General features: G+C 40.2%; 3 protein-coding genes across 7 annotated transcripts; all 3 read left to right on the top strand.

Annotated features, from left to right (window-relative positions):
- The first annotated feature begins 212 nt into the window (after positions 1-212).
- On the top strand, positions 213-10,110 carry LOC118283923 (peroxisomal N(1)-acetyl-spermine/spermidine oxidase-like). 5 transcript variants are annotated; one of them, XM_047335146.1, is made up of 11 exons: positions 2,701-2,828; positions 3,297-3,403; positions 5,171-5,347; positions 5,541-5,671; positions 5,805-5,992; positions 6,844-7,025; positions 7,456-7,625; positions 7,933-8,018; positions 8,139-8,251; positions 8,936-9,090; positions 9,833-10,110. In XM_047335146.1, exons 2-11 carry the CDS (start codon positions 3,355-3,357, stop codon positions 10,100-10,102), a joined length of 1,521 nt encoding a protein of 506 aa, XP_047191102.1. In that variant the 5' UTR covers positions 2,701-2,828; positions 3,297-3,354; the 3' UTR covers positions 10,103-10,110. The 5 variants fall into 5 exon arrangements, with proteins under 5 accessions (XP_047191101.1, XP_035462265.2, XP_047191103.1 ...); XM_047335145.1 differs by lacking the exon at positions 3,297-3,403 and having other exon boundaries at positions 213-2,828; positions 6,844-6,958; positions 7,456-7,593; XM_035606372.2 differs by lacking the exon at positions 3,297-3,403 and having other exon boundaries at positions 217-2,828.
- Positions 10,111-10,715: 605 nt separating this feature from the next.
- LOC118284107 (peroxisomal N(1)-acetyl-spermine/spermidine oxidase) lies at positions 10,716-15,800 on the top strand. Its single transcript, XM_035606757.2, has 10 exons — positions 10,716-10,958; positions 11,746-11,922; positions 12,876-13,006; positions 13,160-13,347; positions 13,739-13,920; positions 14,315-14,484; positions 14,655-14,740; positions 14,852-14,964; positions 15,045-15,199; positions 15,292-15,800. Exons 1-10 carry the CDS (start codon positions 10,805-10,807, stop codon positions 15,442-15,444), a joined length of 1,509 nt encoding a protein of 502 aa, XP_035462650.2. The 5' UTR covers positions 10,716-10,804; the 3' UTR covers positions 15,445-15,800.
- Positions 15,801-16,954: 1,154 nt separating this feature from the next.
- mtg1 (mitochondrial ribosome-associated GTPase 1) lies at positions 16,955-20,986 on the top strand. The gene is made up of 11 exons (XM_035606130.2): positions 16,955-17,208; positions 17,299-17,363; positions 18,208-18,312; positions 18,407-18,493; positions 18,628-18,684; positions 19,018-19,108; positions 19,195-19,256; positions 19,389-19,485; positions 19,576-19,657; positions 19,765-19,877; positions 20,670-20,986. Exons 1-11 carry the CDS (start codon positions 17,106-17,108, stop codon positions 20,765-20,767), a joined length of 960 nt encoding a protein of 319 aa, XP_035462023.1. The 5' UTR covers positions 16,955-17,105; the 3' UTR covers positions 20,768-20,986.
- The last annotated feature ends 7 nt before the right edge of the window (positions 20,987-20,993 follow it).

The raw sequence follows: 20,993 nt of genomic DNA, 5'->3' as shown, positions 1-20,993 counted from the left end.
CTCCGTGCCAACTGGTTCCCATGAGCTTTGTGTGTGTGCGTGTGTGTGTGTGTGTGTGTGTGTGTGTGTGCGTGCGTGTGTGTGTGTGTGTGTGTGCGCAAAGACCCTGGCAGTGATCTGAACTGTAATGCTCTCCCCGTGTTGTGACCCTCTTAAATTCAATGAGCAACCAGATTGTACTCAAGCTATATGTCGGGGTTACTGAAGGGGTGGGGTGGGGGTTGGTAGTTGCACAGAGGTTGCACAAGCACAGATGGTCACATTAGATGGATTAATAACAACCACAATAAAAAGATGTGGTAGGTATTAGTGAAAGGTGAACGGTTTTACAAAACCACAAAAACATTAGCTCACTTCTTGAGACTGCTTGTCTTCATCCTCCCACAGAATAAATCTAAATATAATAGACTCACCAGGGCCAATATTTGTTTTTGTTTCACCAATGGTAATAATAATAATATAGTGAACTTAATGGTAACTCACATGGCGTGATATATGGTTGTAATGTAATCGTGATGATATTTTTAACGACGCGCGGTGTAAACACAACGGTGCAACAACAGGCACAGTGGGCCCCCCTCCATTAGTCTACTTCTGCATGTCAACTGAGGTTCTTCAAGTTAAGCATTTTTTTTCTCTCTCTCAGTCAGTGTGCGGTACAAGCTCATGTGTGTGTGTGTGTGTGTGTGTGTGTGTGTGTGAACATAGCAACATTACACAATGGAGGTATCTTGAGAGAGGAGGGCGCTTCCCTTTTCCCACAGTTTCACAAACAGCAAAACTGTTGTAGTATTTTGTGGACGGACGTTGACCTCATACACTGACCTACAGTCAGGTGGCCATCTCTATATTGGGTGAAACACTAATCACTCACTGTGTACAAGTTTTGAGTAATCACTTAAATCACATGACTGAGATCTCAGCCCTGTAACCCTGAAATGGTGTGTGTGTGTGTGTGTGTGTGTGTCTGGATGCGTGTGTGTGTTCTTGCAGCATGTGGAGTCAACATATGATTCTATATATTACTTATTACACAAGCATATACTATAATCTGTCATATACACTCATTACTTTCCAACTCAACTCCTCAGGCTGATGATTTTTATATTCTGGTTCTTATCACCTATGAACACTGAGGCCATTCTCTAGTAATGTTTGCTTAAAACTGAAATTCCCGTCTGTTTAAAAAAAAGTTGTTTGCCCCCCTCTGTTTATCTGTGATTCCGTTTTTTTTAGGAGAGACAGACACAGAGACAGCAGGAGAGAGTAGAGCTACACACTAATTTGTGTGGAAAAACACAGTAAGGTCATTTAAATCCCTTAAAAAGCATTTATTCATCCACCACTGACAGCCTGGCTGCGATCACTTTTTGTAAAACCGTATGTTACTGGTTTTACTGGCCCTATAAAGGTATTTCAACAGGTAAAAAATGACCAGGTAGGTTATAATCCACATCTACGGGTGGTTTGTGTATAGAATAAAGCCATTTCTCTCTGTTGTAGTTACGTTTTGTAATTATCTGTAATTGTTTAAAAATGGGGACCTGTTTTCTCAGTAGGTCAAAAACATCTCCATATCTCCATAAGAAACAAACAAACAGCCTTGCGTCAGCGTGGTGCCAGGAGCCTCAGGGTTGGTATACTAGTTGTCCATGGAGTGGGTAGCAGCTCCCTCTGGTTTCTCCCACAATAACTGCCGGTGGCTTTTTTTTCCTCTTGTAAACGTGTGTGTGGTTGTAGAAATACAATATGGCCAAATGGCAAATGGACGGTGTGGGGTTGATTTGTTGAAGTGTATTTGATTAGTGACAGTACCTAAGGGCAGATTCAGTCCAATTAATCCCAAACATAGCCTGCGGCTATACCAACATCTCTGAAACCAGCAGAAAAATATTTCCACATCCATCTTCATGCAACATACAAAAACATCAAGTTCAATAACACTAATTTCACCAATAACACTTCATTGGCCACAACTGGGACTATATTACCACAAGAAATGTTGAAGTTGACAAAATCATACTTATGCTATTACCACAAACGTCCCGTGCATTTGCCCATTTTTACTCTTTGATACAGATAATAGCCGGGATAGACAAGGGTGTCATTCTCATAGGTAATTAATAACTGAAACCTGACTTCACTTTTCACTGAGGAGGTCACCAAAGAAACAAGACATAGTTGCCCGTATGCATGCACATGAAAAACTTTTGGTCAAGTTTGATCAAGTTTTGGAGCAGATCCAGATAAATGGGCATGATGCAGGAATCTTTTTTTTCAGTTTGGCCTTGGCGTGGTATGTGCTCTTCGAACACCCTTCCAGTTTTGTTTTTGTATTAATCATGTGTTGGTGTTCATTTTCAGAACTTCAAGCTATCTATTATATAAATATTACTTTTCCTATGTGAAAAATATAATTGGTTTCAAGGTTTCCCCTCATCTTACCAGAATCTGAAGTACTTTATTCTGCTCCGGACGCTCATAACCACCACACTTCTTATGTCGCTGCTCCGCCCCTGGCCGTAAACTTTTGCCAGACTTCTGTAACCGGCTGTGCCACTCACTGTTTGCTGCTGAACTGGTAGCAGCAAGTCTTCTTTTTTTCATTAGTTCCTTTTTGCAAGTTTCCTTTCTTTGCATTTCAGCATTTTTCCCACTTCTACGCGTAGTGAGTATGGCCGTCAGTGCGGACCCAAAGGTGGTTGTCATAATAGGATGTGGAATTGCAGGTATTACAGCGGCTCACAGGCTCATTAAAGCTGGATTCCATGTGCGGATACTTGAAGCGACCACAAGAAGCGGGGGAAGATTAAAGACAGGGATGTTGGGTGAGGAGCATTATGTATTGTGTATCAGGTGGGCCATTCCACCCAATGGGTGTCTATGGGAATAACCTACATATGACTATTCAAAATGTGTATTTTTTAATATAAGTGCAAAACATGTCGTTTAAGAAGCACGTTTACATGCATGTCTGCTGCTTCCTTTGTTTTCCCTTTTTACAAATTATAATTAGATTAGAAATGTATATGTACGCAAGTTAGTTTTTTGTGTCTTTTCCTTTTACTGTAAAGATCTAGTGATGATTTAGCTGCAGTAAATGAATGAAAACAAACTCCTCTCTTTTTGCCCAGATTTCTTTAACCTTTGATCTGTGGCTGGTGTCAGATGTGGAATGTAGAACACAATGTCCCCAAACGAGTCTTTACGGGCATGCTAGAAAAACCTGTTGTCCTTAATCTTGGTCTTACAACAGACCTCAACATGTCTTTCGCTTGTATGTGTGATGGCTCCAGGTTACAGTTATACTTGAGCACCCATCATTTCCAGACATCGTCAGGACTTTGCCACTGAATGACTGTGACCGTTGGAGGCCATAGGAGCTGTCTGTCATTGGCTGAAGGTGAAATGCTTTGCATACACAAGCAAGTTTCAGTTATTCCTGATGCATCCTCTATGTGCCTCCTCTTAGTGGAAGGAATTGGAGGCAAATCTAATTGATTGTTGTACAGAAAACAGCTCTGCGGCAACAAGAATATCTTTCCCTTTTAAAGATGGATCGTATATAGTGACCTTTGGATATACACTCTGCATGTAATCAAGCACTGGTGACAAGTGCTGCCAGATAGCTGGTGGGCCTTTTTGTCTGGAGGGGGACGCTGTGCAGAAGAACAGAGTGCGGGCGGTAGTGTGCACATAAACCAAACCCATGTGCAATGTTCCATCTGCTGGTGGGATTCTCCGAAGTGGCCTGTCTGTATTTCAGCACTGTATGTACAGAGATTGTCTTCTGAAAAGTCACCATTTATTAAGCATTGATGTGCTTTCAAGCCTTTTGCACTGTGTAGATTTAGTGATATTATAAGACTGCCCCTTAAACCTACGCAGCTGCTGGTTCAGATTATCCAGCAGTTCTTCTTGTGTGGACTGGAACTCCAATTTGATTGAGACCCTAGATGTTTCATTGGGGTGATCTTCGTACGCCTTATCCACTATTGCGCACTGGAGATAAGTCACTTGACTCTACAGTATACTGGCAAGAGACTGGGCAAGTGAGGGCCTTGTATTCAGAACAATCGCTGTACATGTGTTTTCTGTGTCATGTGATGGCTTTCACAAGGTCATCCATATTAATAATATTTCAAGTGGTGCGACTTCTGAATGAGAAAGCCCACATTTTCTTGCACGTACATGTTTCCCGAGTTGGATGAACAACCCACAACAGTCAAAGCAACAGGAGACAGAGCAAGAAATTGATCTTTCTTCTTCAGCCAAGAATTTCATCCGCAAATGTTTTGGTTTTTCCTCTGAGTGATGGTCCGCTTGTTTCCTGCTTTAATGCGACTCATCATTCCTTAAGTAGGAAGCTCTCACTCTGCTCACTTAGTCATCCACAACTCTGTTGTTCAGCTTCCGTTGGACACATAGCTAACTTTCCATTTCTCAGTATTTTCTTTGAAAAACCCAGAGATTTGAGCCTGTTGTTGCAGCCTGTTCTTTGTGATTTGATTTGCACCGAATGATTTGCCTTTCCAGTTTTTTTTCTTCTGTTTGTTTACTTTTGTACACAGAGTCTCATTATCCTTATTCATAGGCAGGACTTGTTTCTTGTACTTTTCTTTTTGTTGCATCTGTAGCTCTTAGTCACAAAATCATAGAAAAATTCTGATAAAACAAATAAGATGAAGATTCAGATGTGAGTTCCTGTTGGAGTGCGTGGAATGTTCCAAATTTTTCAGAGGAGGGAATGTATTAGAGGACTGAATGAAAAACAGGGGACATGACAGCAATTTGTATATTGACTAAAATATAATGGATTCCTTTAAAAAGAATACAACAAGCAGACAATAATTTGGAAAAAAAACATTGCATGGTGAAGTGTAGTGTTGGAGAGCGGGGACACGGAACAAATGCCATTTTTCAGTGTTTTAGATTATTTTATTTATTTTTTCTTAATTTTGCAAATTGATGAAGGTCGTTTATTGTTATTTTTCCTGCATATTTATATATTTAATGACCTGGGGATGGAAATGACACCCATGCGTCGGAATGGCTCAGCTGCAGTTGCTCTTCCATTTTGTGATTGCATGTGAGACCACCAGCCAACCAAATTACTACCACCCTTGAGAACCCTTAGGTGAAATCACACAGACATGTTTTCCCTCTTTAGGTAATACCATTACAGAGATCGGTGCATGTTACATCCATGGTGCATCTGAGGAGAACCCAGTGTTTTGTTTGGCTCGTGACTATGGCCTCCTCAATCCAGAGGCCCTCACTGAGGAAAACCGGGCCATGGATGTTGGGGAACGACCTCCCTGGGTGCCCAACTGGTTCAGCAGTTCAGGTCCCCTGATGTCAAAACACAACATGTCACCAGCCTGTTTAACAAATCATTCTTCATATTTCACTATTGTTACCTGGCTATGAGTGGATTGGCACATTACATAATAACAAATATAATGTGTCCTGTGCATGTGTAAAACAAAACAAAATTGTTATTGTGATTATTGTTTTATATTTCTGTGGGCGATGTGCAGGTCAGAAGCTGAGGGCTGAACAAATGAATCCTGCTAAGGAGATGTTTGTTGAGCTACTGAAGGATATTTCACAAGTTACAAATCAAGAAGAAACACAGTGGGCCAGCATAGGGCATTTCATACGATCAGAGGTACACTGACTTCCAATGGCCAAACATATTTTCCTGGTGCTAAGACTTGAGAAATTCCTGATGATGAACTGAAGAATGTATACCGATTTTTGCTACATGTGTGCTTCGTGTGAGTGTTTGGTATTTTGTGCAGGCACCCAAGCAAGCAGCAGAGAGGTGGAAAGATAAGAACAAAACCACCAGGGAGCTTCTTCTGTGTGCGATCAGCACCATGTTGAAGGTGGAGTGCTGTGACGGTGCGACTAATAGCATGGGTGACGTGGACCTGGTGGGATATGCTGCGTTCAAGAATCTAATAGGACTCGACTGCACATTGCCATGGTTTGTGCTCCAGCGTCCCAAACAAAATAATTTACAAAGTAAAGGATGTTAACATATTTATGGCTACAGGAAAGACTCGTGCTGGGCCCGACGTAGCCTGGCAAAACCAAATTAATACTCGTAGTAGTCTGGGACCGCTCTGTTCATTTTGGATTTCCAAGAGGCGTTACCAACGGACCCAGACCAAAATGCCCCCGGAAGCAACTGCATAGATCTACAACCAGTGAATGCAACCAATCATGTGACGCCTTTTGAGCGAAGCAAAAATGTCAACAGACTAGAGCTTGCAGAGACGAGATGCCTGTGATGATATTGAAATTAGCTCCCAGAATTGGTCTGGGTCCAGGGCTAGGGCCAACGTGAGTGACGCGAGTAAATCTTGCCGCGTTCAGTGAACGCACCATTAGAGTGAGTGTCAATTCAAGCACACCCTTTTCATTAATTTGCAGTGAGAATGGTCACATATAAAACAACAGCCTAGAAAAAAAATGTTTTGAATAAATGATCTGTACATCAGCTCAAGTTCATTATGAATGTGAACACATTAGGCTACCCGGCTATTGCATCGTGCATTTGTTAAAAGTATTGTCAATGACTTTGACACTACTTTTTTGTTCCACACTGGAATATTGAATAAAGTAATGATGTTGGACACAGCTCCTGCTTCAGGGGGATCTTGGCTCTGTTTTACCGTGACTACCGTTTTGTTAATTAAAATATATTTTACCAGGAAGCAATGAATGAACCTCAGGATGCTGTTACAGAGTCTTATTGACATAGACTAGTATCTTGCATTGGAGGGCTGTGAAATGGGCTTCCAACTAAATCTTAGTCATGCCTTTTTGTTGCAGTGGCTTCGAAGGCCTAATCGAGAAGTTGATGTCGGAGCTCCCCAGTGGTTCAGTGTCTTACAATCAGCCTGTGCGCTGTGTCCACTGGAACGACACAGGGAGTGGAGTAAACGCGGTGACGGTTGAGTGTGATGATGGGGAGAGGGTGGCTGCTGATCACGTTATTGTCACAATACCTCTAGGTAGCCTTCTGCTCACATATTGTACTGATTGTAAATTAGGCGACTTCTGCTAAATTTGATGATTTATTGGTTGAGGGCCACTTGATATTCTGGCTATACAGTAGAGTTGGACAATATTTCTATTTTAATTTGTCCCTTTTATTATCAATATACATGAACAGTGCGTATGTGACATTATATATTTCTTGCTTCAGTTACTAACTAGTAACTGAATAAAATAAGATAGGAATGTCAAATGTTTTGAGCTAATTCTGGTAAACTAATTATCTGATAAACCCACAATGGCCTAATATAACCAGATATCAAAAGGAGTTACCTCAGCATAAATGGTGTATTTTCAAAGTTATTTTCATGTCACACACACGCACGCACACACGCACATACACACACACATTTATCCAATTAATTCGTTTTTGTTGTCGTCGTTCAGGATACCTTAAGAAGCACCACTCGACACTGTTCTGTCCTCCTCTCCCGGCAAACAAGCTGCACTCAATCCAGAAACTGGGATTCGGAACATGCAACAAAATATTTGTGGAGTTTGAATCACCTTGGTGGGATCCTGACTGTGAGATCATTTACTTGCTATGGGAAGATGAGGTCTGTTGTGGGTTCGTGAACCACAGAATAATTTACAAGCATGCACAGAACCAGTTTCTAAAGGTTGTTTAGCATGACAGAATATGTCTAAGTGTTCAATGATAGTTTGCAAATGGGCACCCATAAATGCCAGGCCTCCAGGATTTCTTCACCAGCACGATTAGAACTTTGACCCAATGCACTAATCTGCTGGAACATAGGCTATATATATATGAACCATTTTACATTATGGATGGGCATTCATACTTTATTTTATTTCAAATCAGACGCACATAAAATGTTTATTTTACACCCTGTGTGTCTTTAGAAGGACCCTTCAGACCAAGTGTCAGATATAAGCAAATTATGGATACGAAAGATGGCATCTTTCACTGTGCTCCCACCGTCTGAAAGGTTAGTAACATGACAAACACCTGAACGATAAAAGAAGCACAAGGTTCAATTATAGATCATAAGAGTCAGAGAGCGATACAGCCATGTGACTCTTCCTTCTAACTTTGGTTAAACTCTCAGGAACAGCCATGTTCTCTGTGGCTGGATTGCTGGGCATGAGTCGGAGTATATGGAGACACTCAGTGGGCAGGAGGTCAGACGTTCCATCACGGAGCTCGTCCGTACATTCACTGGTAAGTCGCAGCCGGGTTTGTGTGTGTGTTTTCTTGAAAAATCTATAACACATCATAGACGGATGATTGACGAGAGTAGTGATACTAATATTGATGCTAATTATAAATATTTCCCAAATCCTTTTTTTTTTCATCTCAGTCACATTGTTCACAACGACACAATGTTACAATGGACCAAAACAGTATTCACATGTTGAAAGCTGGTAATCGTTGCAATTTACCAATAACATGTTACAGCTTATGGCAGATAAGACTTGACTAGCCAGTTTGTAAACTTTAAACTGGATAACGCCTTTTGGTTTAGGAAGCAATGTGGCATTCGATTCGGTGCCAACTGTTGGCAAAACCATACATTGCAAACACACTGTAATTGTAAGAATATCTGTCTCCATTTTTGATCTATCTACTGATATATGTGAGTATTACAGCCTTGAGGGCCGAAGTATGGCTTGAGGATTTTCAGTATCTTGTTGTCATTTTTTTGGGGCCTTAATTGAGGAGGTATTACAGTAGTTGCTGGATAATTTGGCCTTAATTTTGTTGTGGTACTTAGAGGATTTCAATATGTTAATTTTCACAATGCTGTTTTGACAATTCGATCCATAACATTTTTTATACCATGGAAACTGATTGTAAAGTTGGTCATTTGTGGATGCTCCCTCTCAGCATAACTTTCCCTTTTAGGAAACCCTACCATCACGCCGAGGAGAATCTCATGCTCCCGGTGGTTTCATGACCCCTGGACATGTGGATCTTACAGTCACGCAGCAGTTGGAAGTTCAGCACAGGACCTGGAGAACATGATGGAGCCCCTGCCCTTGAAGGGATCACAGTCTCAGGTGCACAGATGAATATGTTTGGTGCACACTCAAACACACAATATGGCAGCAGGAGATCTACAGAAAACCGATGGTTTAGAACCTTTTTGTAGAGTACATTGACTACTAACTAAAACTACCAAAAATCTCTATATATTTTTGTGGGGGCAGAAAAGATCCAGTCACACAGAGCATTTGAATGGCTCTACTACACGGTTCTCTTCCTTTGTAATAAAATAATCTGGTGATTCTGCATAACAGCAGCAGCATATGATCACATTGACACCAGTACTACATTGGACTTAGCTTTGCACTTTAATGTTATGGCTGAAGGAGCTAAGATGACACACATTGAAAGGAGAAGAGCATGAAGGCAACAAAACCGGTCAACATTTGGACCAACTGACGTGAGAAGTGAGTATGCAGTTATAGCAGGAGAAGCCTGCAGCTACAAAATCACTGGGAGAAAAACCACAAACCTGAAGGGACCCAGTAGTAACCTTTCAGATTTATAGCCATATTATAGCCATATTGAGTAACTGTCAAAGGCAGTGGTGAAATGTCATCTATTAGCATTAGTCTCACTGAAAGTCAGTAGCCCAGGCAGCTACGTTGGCAAAACTTTTGCTTAAGACTGTTTTTTTGTTTTGCATTCCAGGTACGTCACATCCAGTACCTCTGAGGCCTTCAGCTGACATAATGAATATACACTGACCAACAATATATGAAATGTATCTCAGGTCTAACCACTTGCGTGTGTCAGCCTCTGCAGGTGTTGTTCGCTGGAGAGGCCACTCATCCCTACCACTACTCCACCGTCCATGGAGCTCTTCTCAGTGGGCGGAGAGAAGCTGACCGGCTCATCGCTCACTACTCCCCCACCAGTTCCCAAGTGCCTGCTTCAGCCTTGGCTGGAGGTTTTATGTTTTTTTGCCTGTATGTCCACTTTTCTGTCAGCTGTCAAGTTGCATTTGCACTGGATTTTGATTACGAAAGAAAAATGATAGAAGGAATAAAAACACCATACCTCTGATTGTGGTACATCAATTGTATTGATTGATTGATTGATTGATTGATTGATTTAATAATGTATTTATTCATATTTTGCTGTCCATTATAAGTCTGACAATGTTATGGGAGTGCAATAGTGACTCTGTGGATTACTCTTTTGGATCAGGAAAATGTCAACACAAACAACAGCTAACAACAGCAATAATATAGTAATCTGAAATTGTTTAACTTGTCTTCCACTTTTCCATGCTGTAAGTGAACGATGGTCAAACAATGGTACAACAATACAATGGACAAATGAAAGCTCATTTTGGGGACCAGATAAGGGGTACCAAAAATTATTCTGTACATATGCTATATATATAGTATGTATACAGAAAAAAAACTTTTTTGGGATTCATCTTTATTTACACACGTGTATGCATAATTAGTTAGCATGATAATTAGCTTATTTTGGGTTATTATTATTATTATTTTGCTTTCGTGTAGTTAGACTAGTGAGGATTCTGGGATAAAGAAGCTTGACCTTTACAGTTTATAAGTGAGGCTCGATGGTTCAACCACACGCGCCGACTTGAAATATTAACGACTCTTCCTGCTATTCCAAAAACGTATTTTATTTTGAAACTCTCGACCGGAAGACACGTGATGAGTTGACAACCACGATGACAGTTCACTGAGTGTGTTGGTGCTTAACTGGCTGTGTTACGAGTGTGAACCAGCGATGGAAATGAGTAAAAACTGTAAGATAGTTATAATAGGCTGCGGGATATCAGGTGTAGCAGCGGCTCACAGGCTCGTTAAAGCCGGATTTCAACATGTGCGGATACTTGAAGCGACTGCAAGAAGCGGGGGAAGAATAAAAACGGGGACGTTTGGTGAGTATGGAAAGCCCAAGACGCCAAAAAACAAGAGGGTACGCAATCGTACGCAAAAAACTATCCTCGTATTGTAACGCTGGAATCGTTTATTTTCATCTGTCCATAGCAACTGTCAGCTCTGTAGCAACAGTTTAATCCACGGGGGAAGTGGTGTTGTTATTAACTGACTTAAATTACTCTTATGATCGATTCATTTGATCAAATCTGTCGCACGACCAATAAAATGTGAAAGGTGTCCATTGGTCAAAAGGCCAAAAAAACACCGAGGTCAGAAGATGTTTATGAATAGGAGATTAAAACCAGAAGATTTTGAGTCACCTGTCAGGAGGTCATTCACTTATCAGTTTGGTTTAAAGATTTGCAGACGGTTTGTCAATCCGTGAGATGATGCCAAAAAGGATGAAATGATACAGCTAACAAAATCAAGTAAACATTTTGATTGATTGATCAAAATTGTGGCCTTTTAAATCAGAGCTCGAGATGAGATGCTGACCATATCATGTGTTTACTACTTTGTTAAAGAATCGTCTTCAAACTAAATTTTGACGTAATATCATAATTTTGATGTTCTTTTTTTAGTCTCAGACTCAGAGATCTTTTCACTTGCTTTTAAAAACTGTTGTTCTTAAACCAGACCTAGCTGTGTGCTGTACGTCATGTGACTAACTGATAAGTGCAAGATATAATGATGCAAGGCTCATTCCCTTTAAATGACCCTATCACTAACAAACAGCAATAACCACTTTGTTTTCTGCAAACTCACAAAAAATGTTTTTGTCCGTAGGCGATAGTATTGTTGAAATAGGGGCGAACTGGATCCATGGACCATGCAAGGAGAACCCAGTGTTTTGTTTGGCCCAGCAGTACGGGCTTCTGGGTCCAGAGGCCCTCACCCCAGAAAACCAGGCCACGGACGTTGGAGGACACCCCCCCTGGGTTCCCAACATCTTCAGCAGTTCAGGTTAGAAATCATAAGACTGACCTCTTGCATAGAACAACATGAAAGAACGGTCGAGTTGAATCAACCATTCTTACACATTTGTTAATAATAATACGGTGAAACTTCATGGCATGACATAATCCTTTTTTTTTGTTTATATTTTATTTCTATTTATTTTGTTCCTGCCCTTTTCTGCCAGGGTTCTATTGCATTTTGTTTTGCACTCAAAAGATGGTATGCAATGAGTAGATTATTATATCGTCATAGTAAATTAATGTTTTTTGTTGGCTTGTACTTTGGTCATTTTCTGATTTAAATGTTTATCTGATGTCTGTAGAAGTTATCTGCAAAAAAAACCAAAACAAAATCAAGGCAAAAATATAATACAGAGGAGAAGCAGATTTTATTTGACATCTTGTGCCACCCTGGCTGCAGGGCAGGGTGCAGTGACGTACCATGCTGTATATAGTCATTTTATTGTGTATTCCACTGTAAACGGAGCACTTTATTGAGTTTAGATAAGAACAGTTTTACCATGCTGTATATAGCCATTTTATTGTGTATTCCACTGTAGACGGAGCACTTTAGTGAGTTCAGATAAGAATAGTTTTACAGATACACATGCCACAGAATGCTGGTTAAATATTGAATCTTCTTCCTGAGACTGAGTCCCTGAGGGTTATTTGAGATGTGTACTGTCCTCTCACACTAATTATTCTCTTTTGCAGAAACTGGAATGACACGTTACAAGTATCATCAGGATCAAATTGGCCTTTGAGTAGAATAGAGCCAGCTAAAATGAATTACAGCAATGCTTGGAAAATGTTGGCATTATTGTGTTTAATGACACACGTAAGCCAGTGTCTGGTTATTAATTACCTTCTGTACTGTAAGTGAAGTGATATGAGTTGTTAAAGCTAATAATATATTTTTCCTAATCTGTATTCTGTGGGTTATGTGATGCTTCCGTGCAGGTCGGAAGCTGAATCCTGAGGACATCTCTCCGGCTCTGGAGATGTTTGCTGAGCTACTCAACGAAAGTTCACAATTTCAGAGTCAAGGAGGAGAACCCTGGGCCAGTGTGGGACAATTCATACGGTCAGAGGTAGGAAAGGCTTTTTCCTTTCTTCAGTGATTTAAACAGTAATTCTGGATATGTGTGTTTTTCAGAAGTGGCTGGAACTTCTCATATGTCTTGATTGTAACGTGCATCTTGCAACAATGAAGAGTTGGTTTTGTCGCTTGTTGCCTGACGCAGGTGCAACGACGCGCAACGGAGAAATGGAATGATATCGACGCAAACACCAGATTTCTGCAGTGGTGTGTGGTCAGCAGCATGTTGAAGGTGGAGTGCTGCGTGAACGGGGCTCACAGCTTGGATGAGGTGGGCCTGGGGGCCTTTGGCCTTTACAAGACTCTGCCTGGACTAGACTGTACATTCCCAGGGTTCGTACTCCAACACTGCATGCATCAAGTGCAGAAATTAACCTTTGTTCCAATAATTCATGTCATTCAATCATTAGTTCCTACATTTAAATATTCATAATTGAATAAGTAAAAGTGCTCATCTGACCAGTAAACAAAAGCAGGACATGTAATAAAGATAAACAAGCAGATTGTAATGTGTTTTAGAAGTTGGTCCAGGAAAAAAAAAGTTTTTTGAGATTAGTAGATTATGACACTTAGAGAATCTTACATGTAATTTCTGAGAGAGCCCTGGTCAAACTAACAAACCTAACAGCACTGAGTAGAAGTAAAACCACCATTCTAAAAAATGATAACGATATTACAGTACCTAAGTACTTCAATTCTAAAAAGTACTTCCTTTCCCGTGCAGCGGCTATGAAGGTCTAATCAGAAACCTGGTGTCGGAACTCCCCGGTGGTGCAGTGACCTACAGTCGACCTGTCCGCTGTGTCCACTGGAGCAACTCAGAGACGAGAAACGACCATGTGTCCATTGAGTGTGATGATGGGGAGAAAATCGCAGCTGATCACGTTATTGTCACAGTGCCTCTAGGTATGACCATACGTGTACATACACAAACACTAAATTACTCTTTAGTCCTACATTTTGTTAATAGCCCTTTTGTTCTACTGTGTTTTATTAGCTTTCAATCAGAGTCTGTGCACACACACACAATGACCTTGCATAAGGTCTAGTCAGGAAAGATAATAGTTTGGGTGGACAATGGGTGTATCGCACTGTTAACATTTTCAACAATGTTGCCAAGAGCATGAACCATATCATTAAGCACTTCATCTTTCATGCAGTTGATAAATTTGCCTGGTAAAAAATTATTCAAATTATCGTTATTTGTTTTTTTTATGTAAACGTACTAATTACTACTGTTTGGTTTGATTCTCTAACTGAACTTGAACTTGTGCTAGTGGTTGCGTTGTTGTGTTGCCAGGATACCTGAAGAAGCACCATTCAACTCTGTTCCAGCCTCCTCTCCCTCTACACAAGCTGCACTCCGTCCAGAGACTCGGTTTTGGAACAAACAATAAAATATATGTTGAGTTTGACTCACCGTGGTGGGACGCAGACTGTGAGGTCATCTACCTTGTATGGGAAGATGAGGTGAGATCTTATAGTCCATCAATGTAAGTGTCACATTTAATTTCACAGGTTGACTATAAATGCTTGAATATTTTTGATTTAACAGGATTACACTTGTTTTACATCAGACTCAAAAATGTTGCCACACATGGACACTTGAACGGTCTGTTATATTTATTGTCCTGCTACAGGAGGCTATTGTGGACCAGGTGCCTGATGTACAGAGATCCTGGATAAAGAAGTTGTTTGGCTTCACTGTGCTCAAACCCACTGAAAGGTGAACATCCGTGATGCTTGTCTGGCTCGTTCATGTTGTATTTACTTCATAATAAATTATACTGATTGCTATTCATTCATTAAGAATACTGTCCTGTCTGTGGATAAACAGGTTTGGCCATGTTCTCTGTGGCTGGATAGCTGGGCACGAGTCAGAGTATATGGAGACACTGTCTGAACAGGAGGTCGCACATGCCGTCACACAGCTTGTTCGTAGATTTACAGGTGAGTCTAAATGAGTGCGCTATTTTGTCATTTCAACATACGTTGCTGTCCGCATTCATAGACCAACTGTGTGTGTTTAGGGAACCCTACCATCACCCCAAGGAGAGTCCTGCACTCCCAGTGGTTTCATGACCCCTGGACATGTGGGTCCTACAGTTACCCTGGAAAAGGCTGTTCAGAGCAGGACTTGGAAAACATGATGGAGCCCTTGCCTGCGAGGGGATCACAGTCACAGGTACTTGTGACATGCTCAAACACCAATGTGTACACGTAAGCTTACACATAATTGTTTAAGAGTCCTGTTTCTGAGGATTGGGTGTGTCTCAGCCCCTGCAGGTGTTGTTTGCTGGAGAGGCTACCCATCCCTACTACTACTCCACCGTCCATGGAGCTCTACTCACTGGGTGGAGAGAAGCTGATCGACTCATCTCTCACTACTCTGCCATGAGTCCCTGTGAGCCGTTCAAATCAAAGCTTTAAAAAAACAATGCTGCTTTGTCCAAAATAGATTTTTTTCAGATTTATATTTAAAATCATCAACGTCTGCAAACAATGATGTCTGAGTTGATTTGGAGGATTTTGTGGGAGTTGCTGATTTTTGTCGGTCACTTAAAAATGTGTTCCCAGAAAATGAGATGAAAGAATCAACTTTGAAATTACACACTTAGCGAATCAGAGTAATGACAATACAGTTAAAGAATCAGCAGTGATTTTGTAACTTCATCTTTTTTTGTAAGACTGAATTTAATGATGTTTTCAACTTAACATTTTGCCTATTATTATTCATGGACTGATTGTAACTATGAGATATTCTCAATAAAATATTTTTACATTTCTGTTTTAGTCATTAAGTAAATTCATTTTCAAATTCCTGTGCAAAACATTTTATAAAATTCAGTTTCACCTATTTAAAAGTTAATTAATTCATTGAATTAATTAATTTGTTGCTTTAACTTTTGCAATTCTGTTGCACAAGCTTGGTTCTCACATTTAGATTATTTTTTAATGATAAGGTGAAACTTACATGGTCATAGAAAAGTGTTGCAGAGTGGAAAAACTCCCTGAAGGGAGCAAGCAAAGGCAGAATCACATGCATGTGGATTTCATAAGTAAAACCTACTATGACATTAATAACGTATATCCAATAACGAATGCAGGGACACGACCGCTCTAAATGCTGTTTTAGGAGCGTGAATGTGGTCTGTGGGTCCTTTTGTGATACTGAAGTTGGAACACAGGAGTTCATGAAAAGTTTGTCAGATCTCTGGTTGTAATCTTTCAATATAAGATGATGTATATTATATTCTAAACATTAATATGGGGAGAAAAAACAAAAAATTCTCTGTAAAGATAAAGTGGGGTACTGGTGCCCTGAGCAGAGAATGAAGTGACACTCCGTCTGTGTTTGTTCTTTGTTCAGGTAGCTGCCTGGTCCAACATGGTCATGTCTGTCTTTGTGCATTTTAGTCCTTCGCTGTGCAACTGTTGACCCTCCACAAGACGGTGTCCAGCTGACAGAGACCTTTCTCAATTTCCTCCACAGTGGAAAGGCCTTAGACAAAATCCTCCAGTGATATAAACCTGACAAATGGGTGGGTGGACACACTATTGTTCACCCGTTCCCTGTACTGACATCTTCCAGAGCACACAGACACTCTAAACACACCTGCCACCTGCCCACCACAGTGCTGTTAAACCAGAAAAGACACATTTACTAACCAAGGCTTGTTACACAGACGCTGAGCACCAACCTGCGAATGAGACATGAGGCTCATTTATTTAGCTTCTCGTTGTGTGTTTATTGGCCTCGTTCAGTGGGTTAAGTAACATATTGCTGAGAACATAAAGGGAATCTGGACGATTGGTTTGGACAAGGATTTGTTTCTGTCTTTCAGGTTATTTCATTTTTTGTCCAGAGGAGGGCAGACACGCGTCCATTGGCGTATAAACTGTAGAGAAGAAGAAGAAAAAAAACACAGGAAGCAGAAGTCTAAGCGCGGAACTAAGTAATTTGACGGTAGGGTTCCAGTCGGCATGTAAACAGTGTTGCTCATCAGCATGTCAGAGTCTTTACAGCTTGTAGATCAAAATAATATTCCGTAAACACAGATGAAAACCAGGCGTAGTCATTCTTATCCGTCATGAAACTGTACCAGGCTCTGCGCAATGTCGACAAGTTCAGAGCCGTGTTCGACTTCGGTGGACGGGATGTGGCTCACTGGTTCCCCGGACACATGGCTAAAGGTGACACAGCTCTGCTGAAAGTCGAATATGTTGGATGTATGAAATGAAGTGGCGATATGAATGTCTGTGGTTTCGTCTCACTGTTTGTAGGACTGAAGCAGATGAGAGCCAGCCTCAGGAGTGTGGACTGCATCGTAGAAATACACGATGCCAGAATATCCTTTTTTTTTTTATAAAACTGCATGAACATTAGAATATAACAGAACAATGTGCCATCTTTTTTATTTTTTTATTATTATAGATGTTTATACAGAGTCAGATGCCTGTAAGATATTCATTACTGGTGCTAAAATGTAGACACAGTGGAAGAACACAAGACTACACTACACAAGGACAACTATTGAGTAAGAATTTCACATTTTAGAGGGCAGGAGAAATAAATCATACTTTTTATTTATTTCTGTAAATCCTGGGTACTTGCAGAGTATTGTCCTTGGAAACAGAAGTTTGGGTAGTTTGGTGTTAACTTCACTGAAGTATGTAGGATAAAATACAATATAAAAGAGGGGGAGCTCAGCTTTTACAGGAGGTGTTCCACCCTCACCCCGGAGATGAATCATTACGTCCTCTACTTTATTGTATGATTTGAAATTAGGAGTCCAGAAATGGCTGAATTGGAGTAGTAAGTCCATAGATTTGGGTTTGGATTAAACGCATATGATGGCGATAATTATAAAATGAATAAACCTAATTTATAGATTATTTTGTTTCTAAGGAAATAAAACTATTACAATTTAAAAAAAAATATATATATATATACATATACATAACATGTAAATAACATGTACAGTTGTGTGCAAAGGTTTGGCCACCCCTGAAAAAAGGGTTGAAGAATTACAGTGATGTTTTCTGCATTGTAATACACAGAGCATTACACTCGTCAATACAGGAAGAAATGATGGTCTGAACTTAGAAAAGTCCACTCATGGGAGGAACTTTGGAGCATCACCATGTCAGTCCAACCATGCTGCTTTTTACTTTCTCTTTAACACTAAGCACATCCCATTCTCTGGAAGAAACCCTGTGTTTAAGGAGACTCTAGATGTCAGGCCACATGTGCTCATTCTCAACAAGATGGACCTTTGTGATCTGGCCAGCAAGCAGGTAAGAAGTTTTTCTGCCATTTTAGCAGTGTCACGTGTCCATAGCATTTTAAAATGACCTAACACGAAACAATGTCTGCACATTTACTCTGCAGAGAATCCTGAAGGCGCTAGAAAAAGATGGGGTGAGGAATGTTCTCTTCACAGACAGCTTAAAGCAAAGAGACGACAGCATCAAAAAGGTAAAAGTCGTCTTCCACGAAACATTTGACTGTTTGCAGAGGCTGTCTTCAATTGATATGAAATAAAATCCTAACCATGAATTTGCATCTTTTTCCTGTTTTTTATTTATATAATTTTTTCTGTCTTTCTGAAGTTGGTGCCAATGGTGATGGAAATGATTGGGAGTGGACCCCGCTTTAACAGAGATGAGGTATGTTTACTCCAGTCAATTTAATAATATATTTCAGTTAATTTCAAACTTCAGAAAATAACAAATCATACCCTCAACGGGTGCTGAACATTGAAGTGTGTTCTCTCCTGTTTCAGCCAAAGATTATGTACATTAAACAAAATGCTGTTCCATTGTGACCCTAAAGCTTCCTTTCTTTTGCCTCCATGGAGCCGAATCCACACAGAATTATTTATCTACACTTTCGTATTTATAATATATTTCTCAGTTTTCAGATATTGCAGGTATCGGAGGATTAATGTCAATAAATCGTCCATTCTCTAACCTTTCACCTTTGTCATGAAAAAATGTCAGAATACAAATTACTGCCTGATGGTGATCGGAGTGCCCAATGTGGGGAAGTCATCTCTTATTAACTCATTAAGAAGAACAAACTTGAAAAAAGGTATGTATGATATGAAAAAGTTTATTGGTGTGAGACATTGATTCAGTATGATACTTAAAATATGTGTAATTATACACTGATTTCAGGTCGAGCATCTCGAGTAGGTGGGGAGCCAGGTATCACTAAAGCAGTTCTGACTAAAATCCAGGTGGGTGTTGAAGACATTGTTGCTGTGTGTGGGGGTGTGTGTGTGTGTGGGGGTTCGTGTTCGTGGGTTCGTGTTCGTGGGATCATTGTATTGAGAATCTGTATTGTATTTGTACCTGCCCCTTGTCTTCAGGTGTGTGAGCGACCTATAATGTACCTGTTGGACACACCAGGAGTCTTGCCACCTAAGATTGAGAGTGTTGAAACGGGCATGAAGCTGGCTTTATGTGGTGAGGGAACGTTTAACAATTACTTCACCGTTCAGGAATCCTTTTTTTGAATGTGCCCAGCAAATATTTTTTTTAAATGTCCTTCTCCAGGAACTATACTGGACCATTTAGTTGGTGAGGATGTTATCGCCGACTACTTACTCTACTCTCTGAACAGGCTGGGGAAATTCAGGTTTGACTCTCTTCCAAAATCCAAAATTATAGTGGACTGGATCAGTGTATTCCTTTTTTTAATCACACTTCTGCGATTGTTTACTGTATTTGTGTCTTCATGAGCAGTTATGTGGAGAAATACAACATCCAAGAGCCAAGTGACGACATCCAGCATGTCCTCAAACGCATCGCTGTAAAACTTAGAAAGACCCAACGGGTCACAGCCATTACTGGAATAGGTAAGAAAATAATCCTCCTATAAACACTACTGCAGTGCTACATACAGAATTATTGTACCTCTAAAGAAATAGCTGGTATTACTCTCTTCATAGTTAATATGAAGCCAGCATCTATTTAGCTTAGCATACATACTGGAAACAAGAAGACAACCAGCTCGGCTTTGTCCACGTACTAGCTTTAAATCTCACTTATTCATTCTGATCATTTAATAGAGTGAGTAAAAATGTATTACATTTTCAGAGCCCTGTCAGTCTCAAAGATAATAACTGTTGAGAAAAAAGGGTCTGATTCAATGGACTGCATCTATAACTTTTATTTTTATAAGGAGTAATCAAACAAGATATAATAGGCTAATAAGTGAACTTTAAATGTGCTGGTAGGTGGATTTTCTGACTTCTGAAAAGGGCCGGGCTAGCTCTTTCCCTCTGTTTATGCTAAGCTACGCTAACAGACTGCTGTCACATTTACTATACATCACGAAGGAGGTATCAATCTACTCATTTACATTTCAGCAAGAAGCAAATAAGCATTTCCCCCAAAATGACTGGCATTTTAACCAGGTATGCACTGTGTTTACATGTCACCAATACGAATGTAGTAACCTGGCTAAAACTCTGAAGTGGTTGGGCAACAAACAACTTGACAAGCAAATTTCAGTGAGCCAAAAAGAATGTAATCTTTCTAAAATCTAAAGAAATATATGCACTTTTCTGGCTGACGGTACGATCAGCATCGCATCGACGTCTTACAGAAGTCCTATGATGAAAATACTGTTTTTCTTTTTCCCCCAGGGAACATTACCGTCACTATCCCAAACTACACGGCAGCAGCTTACGATTTCATTAGAGCTTTCAGGAAAGGAGAGCTGGGACAAGTGATGCTGGACTGACCTGAGCCATGTTATTCAAGATAACCAGAGACTGTTGTAGGATTTTGCCAAGTTTGTCTTCAACCTGGACAAATTAATACTTCACCACAAAGGAGTCATCAATGAAATAAACAGTAGTCTGTCTCTTACCTTGTGTCTTTGAAATATTGGGGGCATGGTGAATTTTGTTTTGTTTATGGATGATTGTGTGTCCTTTGTAAATAAAAGAATACAACTTTATTCAAGA

Source organism: Scophthalmus maximus, chromosome 10 (genome assembly GCF_022379125.1).
Source record: "Scophthalmus maximus strain ysfricsl-2021 chromosome 10, ASM2237912v1, whole genome shotgun sequence".
NCBI lineage: Eukaryota > Metazoa > Chordata > Actinopteri > Pleuronectiformes > Scophthalmidae > Scophthalmus > Scophthalmus maximus.
The sequence above is the reverse complement of the archived record's forward strand: the minus strand, read 5'-3'. Positions and strand labels throughout refer to the sequence as shown.